Source organism: Magnolia sinica, chromosome 17, assembly GCF_029962835.1.
Source record: "Magnolia sinica isolate HGM2019 chromosome 17, MsV1, whole genome shotgun sequence".
NCBI classification, from domain to species: domain Eukaryota; kingdom Viridiplantae; phylum Streptophyta; class Magnoliopsida; order Magnoliales; family Magnoliaceae; genus Magnolia; species Magnolia sinica.
In genome coordinates this window covers 53214816-53221455 of record NC_080589.1, presented here as the reverse complement: position 1 = coordinate 53221455, position 6640 = coordinate 53214816, and the positions used below count along the sequence as shown (strand labels likewise).

The 6640-nt window shown below is 37.3% G+C and overlaps 1 protein-coding gene across 1 annotated transcript; it reads right to left on the bottom strand.

The window, feature by feature from the left end:
* Positions 1–2425: 2425 nt before the first annotated feature.
* Positions 2426–3431, bottom strand: LOC131231104 (uncharacterized). Its single transcript, XM_058227197.1, has 2 exons — positions 3231–3431; positions 2426–2876 (listed from the first exon to the last, which is right to left on the bottom strand). Exons 1-2 carry the CDS (start codon positions 3258–3260, stop codon positions 2583–2585), a joined length of 324 nt encoding a protein of 107 aa, XP_058083180.1. The 5' UTR covers positions 3261–3431; the 3' UTR covers positions 2426–2582.
* Positions 3432–6640: the final 3209 nt, after the last annotated feature.

Here is a 6640-nt window from a genome sequence, read left to right as displayed (position 1 = left end):
AACATTTAGGTTTTACGTTTAGGTTAAGGTTACAGGTTTAGGTTTAGGTTAAGGTTTAGGTTTAGGTTATAAGTGTAGGTTATAGGTTTAGGTTTAGGTTAGGTTATCGGTTAAGGTTTAGGGAATTGAGTTTAGGTTATAGGTTTTGGGTTTTGAGAATAGGTATAGGTTATAAGTATAGGTTTAGGTTAATGTTGTAGGTTATAGGTTTAGGTTATAAGTTTATGTTAATGTTATAGGTTATAGGTTTAGGTTTAGGTTTAGGGATTTGAGTATACATTTGGGTTTTAGGTTTAGGTTTTACATTTAGGTTAAAGTTACAGGTTTAGGTTATAGGTTTAGGTTTAGGTTATAAGTGTAGGTTATTGGTTTAGGTTTAGGGAATTCAGAATAGGTTAAGGTTTAGGTTTAGGAAATCGGGTTCGGGTTCAGGTTCGGTTCTAGGATTGGGTTTTCAAGTTTAGGTTTAGGTTAAGGAGTAGAGTTTAGGATTAGGTGTAGGTTTAGGTTTAGGGATTTGAGAATACATTTAGGTTTTAGGTTTAGTTTAAGGTTATAGGTTTAGGTTTAGGTTATAGGTTATAGCTTTACTGAATTGAGAATAGGTTAAGGTTTAGGTTTAGGAAATCGGGTTCGGGTTCGGGATCGGGTTTAGGTTTGGGTTTTCAAGTTTAGGTTATATGTTTAGGTTATAGATTTAGGATTAGGTTTTACGTTTAGGTTAAGATTACAGGTTTAAGTTTAGGTTTAGGTTATAAGTGTAGGTTATAGGTTTAGGTTTAGGTTAGGTTATAGGTTAAGGTTTAGGGAATTGAGGTTAGGTTATAGGTTATAAGTTATAGGTTAATTTTTAGGTTATAGGTTAAGGTTTAGGTTTAGGTTATTGGTTTAGGTTTAGGTTAAGGTTTAGGTTTAGGTTATAGGTTTTGGGATTTGAGAATAGGTTTAGCTTATAAGTATAGGTTTAGGTTAATGTTGTAGGTTATAGGTTGAGGTTATAAGTTTATGTTAATGTTGTAGGTTATAGGTTTAGGGATTTGAGAATACATTTAGATTTTAAGTTTAGGTTTTACATTTAGGTTAAGGTTACAGGTTTAGGTTATAGGTTTAGGTTTAGGTTATAAGTGTAGGTTATAGGTTTAGGTTTAGGTTAGGTTATATGTTAAGGTTTAGGGAATTGAGAATAGGTTAAGATTTAGGCTTAGAAAGTCGGGTTCGGGTTCGGGATCGGGTTGAGGTTTGGGTTTTCAAGTTTAGGTTTAGGTTTAGGTTATGGAGTTGAGATTAGGATTACGTGTAGGTTTAGGTTTAGGGATTTGAGAATACATTTAGGTTTTAGGTTTAGGTTTAGGTTTTAGGTTTTAGGTTTAGGTTTAGGTTATCAGTTTAGGTTATAAGTTTAGGTTATAGGTTTAGGTTTAGGAATGGTTATAGGTTAAGGTTTAGGGAATTGAGTTTAGGTTATAAGTTATAGGTTATAGGTTAAGGTTTAGGTTATAGGTTTTAGGTTTAGGTTTAGGTTTTAGATTTAGGTTTAAGTTAGGTTATAGGTTAACGTTTAGGGAATTGAGTTTAGGTTATAGGTTATGGGTTTAGGTTATAGGTTATACGTTATAGGTTAAGGTTAAGGTTTAGGTTTCGGTTAAGGTTTAGGTTATAGGTTTTGGGATTTGAGAATAGGTTTAGGTTATAAGTATAGGTTTAGGTTAATGTTGTAGGTTATAGGTTTAGGTTATAAGTTTATGTTAATGTTATAAGTTATAGGTTTAGTTTTAGGGATTTGAGAATACATTTAGGTTTTAGGTTTAGGTTTAGGTTAAGGTTACAGGTTTAGGTTATAGGTTTAGGTTTAGGTTATAAGTGTAGGTTATAGGTTTAGGTTTAGGTTAGGTTATAGGTTAAAGTTTAGGGAATTGAGAATAGGTTAAGGTTTAGGTTTAGGAAATTGGGTTCGGGTTCAGGTTTAGGTTTGGGTTTTCAAGTTTAGGTTTACGTTACGGAGTTGAGATTAGGATTAGGTGTAGGTTTAGATTTAGAGATTTGAGAATACATTTAGGTTTTAGGTTTAGGTTAAGGTTATAGGTTTAAGTTAGGTTTAGGTTTAGGTTATAGGTTATAGGTTATAGGTTATAGCTTTAGGGAATTGAGAATAGGTTAAGGTTTAGGTTTAAGAAATCGGGTTCGGATTTGGGATCGGGTTTAAGTTTGGGTTTTCAAGTTCAGGTTAAGGTTTAGGTTTTGGTTATAGGTTTTGGGATTTGAGAATAGGTTTAGGTTATAAGTATAGGTTTAGATTAATGTTGTAAGTTATAGGTTTAGGTTATAAGTTTATGTTAATGTTGTAGGTTATAGTTTTAGGTTATAGGTTTAGGATTAGGATTAGGTTTGTGTGAACTTACCAACAGGTTGGATCTCAAATAACCACCATGGTGGGTCCTAGGAAGGAATCAATGGTCGGGGGCACTGTCCCCACCATGATGTTTAGTTTTAGGTGTAGGTTTAAGTTGAGGGTTATACTAGGGTCTGCTCTAACAATTTCAAGCTATTACATAAACAAGACCTGTCCAAATTGCTAGGCCACTCTAATGCTGTCCATAGGAAATAGACAGCTTCATCATGGTCATAACAGCGGTTCTCACCTTCCAGGGACTCCTACTCAACATCCGGATAGCTCCGACACACATCTGGGTCTGATCCATCAATTTTGAGCAAATACAAAAACATGGCCTGTCCAAATGGCCAAGCCACTCTAATGTTGTCCATAGGAAATGGACAGCTTCATCATAGTCATAACAGCGCTTTCCGCCTTCCAGGGACCCCCGCTCAACATCCGGATAGCTCCGACGCACATCCGGGTCTGCTCCATCAATTTCGAGCTAATACATTTAAAAATAACATAAAAGGTAAGTAAAACAAGAAACATCCATATGAACATATTGAGGGGAATTACTAGTGTATCTATATTCCTTCTATGTACTAGGTTGATTTTGAGTTGATTATGACTAAGATGTTGGGATGGATGCCTTAAGGCATGTCATTATTTGTTCATATTACATCCCTATAACATGGTGAATTGTACTACCAACTCCCAGGATAGGATACCTATAATATGGCCAGCCTTCCATCCCTGGATGGTAAACCAACCCTTATAATCTTGTCAAAACGACCATTTTAACAAAAATTTAGATTATATTTACTCTAGAACTTAAAGGACAATTCTTAATGCATACCTGTGATGTTGAAACTTTGAACTCATCCATCTCAGTTAGTATTTGAAGCAGACCTTGCTCCCTTTCAGTGCCACCCTAGAATCCATATGTGAGCAAACCCATTATTTACCAACAGTGCCTGATAGTGATAGCTAAAATACAGAGATAAGCAACTTTACATCTGGAATTTCCTCAAAAACAAGAAATTTTGAAATAGAAGTGGCACCCTAAATAAAAACTTTCAACTATTGAAAACCACCATTGGTTGCATAAAGTGACATGAGGCACATAAAGTAGATAACAACAATGAAGACTCCACGACAGCAAAACTCAATTTTAAGAGCAACTAATATGGATACATGCAAGCAAGAACATGATCAATCATCTTTCTGCTTTAAACTGATTTGTTTGGCTTCTAAACTCATATGCATGTTTGGATGCACATGTGAATTGTATTATGAACATTGAGTTTAATCAGGAAGAAATGACAAAACCTAATGTTGTTTCTGAGTACTCATACCGTGCAAGTAGCCTCAACTAAAACATTTTTTCCAAGTCCAAATCCAACTTTAAAGATTTGGCAAAACTTACAAATATGAGTCCACTCGGAATAACATATTCCAACCAAACGAATTCCAAATAACATATTCCCACAGCGTCACCATTGAAGTAACATATGAACCTATATATTTCTGCACCATCTTTCAATAACTACCTCGATCCTGCAAGAGATAGAAGATTCAAAACAAAAAAGCACGAGACATTTCCAAAGTACAAGAAAAATGATCAGGTCATACTCAAAAAGCCAAGGGATTGGACTAACACAACCATTTGATAAGTTAGAGAAGCAGTCCACATCCAACCCCCAAACTTGTAGCAATCCACATCCAGCCCAGTAGAAGTGGATCTCCAACGTGTGATCAGTCACATTCACCGCCGCCGCCTCCTTAACCTAACTGATTAGAGTCGGCTACATGAATTTTATTCCCTCATTTAGTACAAAAACAAAAGATCAGTATGGAGGCTCAACGAAATCATTGAGAAATAAAATCCATGCAAACACCCAAATGCATGCAACATAGATGAACACATGCATCAAATTAGTATAAAGGATTAAGGTACCAGCATGCACATACAAACCGTGTTACAACCTAAGGAAGGATGCAGTGTTGAATAAACTATTGATACTTACATTGTGCTTTTTTAGAGCAGGGGAGGTTATTCTTGAAGCATGAAGCAATACTACAAAAAAAAAGAGAAGTAGGATGATACTGATCGGTTTTAAATCAAGAAAGACTTCAATGCATACATTATATATCTACCCATCCACCAGGTACATTTATTGACATTAGCCCTTGGGACCACAAATCAACCCAAACCAAATGTTAGGCAGTGAAAACCAATGGACGGAGAATGATATCATGTACACATTTATAAAATCATAAAATAATTTTTTTTTAAAAAAAAATCCATTCGCAGAATCAACATGGAACACCACAAGAACCCCAAACCCATTTGCTGAATCAACACAAAACACTATAAAATGCTGCAAAAGAATCAAAACCAGTTTAAAAACATACCAAATCCAAATAATAACCATAACCATCAACATGACCAAATCTAGGTTAGGTGGAAGGAATTAAATACCCATAGTAGAAGAACTACAAAGTGAATCAAGAATCAAAAGTAGCATAAAAGACATCACTAAACAAAACCAAACTAAGAATCTCAACAAAACACACCAAAAAAAAAACCAATTGCAAATTTAAGACGACACTAAAAGAATCCAAAAGATTCTTTCTTTTTTTCTTTCTTCTTCTTCTTCTTCTTATTTTTTTTTAAAATTTTTTGAAAAGTAACATAGAAAATTTATTAAAACAAGCAAAAGATACAACCACAGAGAAGCACATAGTAAAGAGAAGGATGGTGAGGGGCCATCCCTTAACCTCACTGTACCTAGAATTTACAACGCATTTACCTAGTCCTGTGAAAGATATACCTTATCATCACCCATAAAGAGGTTCAGTGTTAATGCCCAAGAAATGACTCTCCTTTGGCCCTAAGTGTTGAGGGTTAAATATTGCATATTAGACCCTAGTTATTGCCTGGATTTACGAACATGGTACTGTTTAACGGCCCGATTTAATCGTGTTTGTGATGCAAGGTGGATTTACGGGCGTGGATGAAAAGGACGCTAAAAGCACAAATTTAATGCTCGGAATTCACCAAGGCAAAGGACGGAATCCAGGGGACTGAGATCGATGATTTTACATGGCCAAGATTCGAGAAAATCGAGAAACTAAAGCTTAAGTGGCCTGGAAGTTGTCCAGAATATAAGATCACAGGGTTTCCACCATCCGTTCGGCTCGAAACTTCATATGTAGCCTGAGGACCGTAAATTAACCGTACACGTAGAATTCCATCCCTCGGATCCTTGTAAAAGTGGCCCAACGGATAGAACGGACCATGAATCTGTGATTTGGGGCCCACCTGAGATCTGTATAAGCTTCAAAGTTGGTCTCACCCTATTTTATGAGGTGAAAAAGAAGATGGTCGGAGTAGTTCTTTCAGAATCGTCACCATGGATCCCACCTGTGTTGAGAGTGCATGGTGCACAAGAGCACACTAGACGTGCACTGGACTACAGATCGAGTCAAACCAACTTTTGACCCGATCTCTTTCAAAAATGCAAATAGCCGTTTTCTTTGTTCATAGCAGGGAGATCCGGATGATCTCAGTAGGCCATCAAGATGCATCCTGATGGATGATCCACACCGTCCATTCGAAGAGGAGCAATGGCCTGACGAGGACCATGAAGGCTCCACACATTTATTTATACGTGTGTGTACATGGATGAAGGGAGAACAACACGTGTGTAGCTGAAGGAAAACCTCAAGAACTCTGCATCCACTACAAAGCTTCTTCTGAAATTTATGATACTGGGCTAAGATGTCGTAACAAGGTCAATGGATGGAGTGGATTTCTCAGACACCTAAAGGAGTGGGCCCCACCGACAGCCAACACAAGAAGCGCTGGCTCTGTTTCTTGTGTCTGAGGCTTGTGGGTCGTTTGAGGAGCACGGCGAGGATCATCCCGGGCATTTGGACAATCCAAATTACACCCATGGGATGGCCAACCACTACCAAGACATCTGTCCAGATCAGATTCTGGAAAGGAATCCTGGTTTCCTGTTTCTAATGGTTGCTGCGCAACCGCCCTTGTGCGTAACGATTTACGAAAGTTTCCACCACCTCATGCTGCGAACGAAGCCGACCTCCCTGTAGTGTAAGAAGAGTTTTTCTCCACCGACAGCTCCCATCCACCGTCTTCAGAATCTATAAGAAGAGAGAGGGAACGATTGAAAAATGGATCCACGGCTGGGACGTCAGGAGCAGAGAGAGAGAGAGAGAGAGAGAGAGAGAGAGTATTTC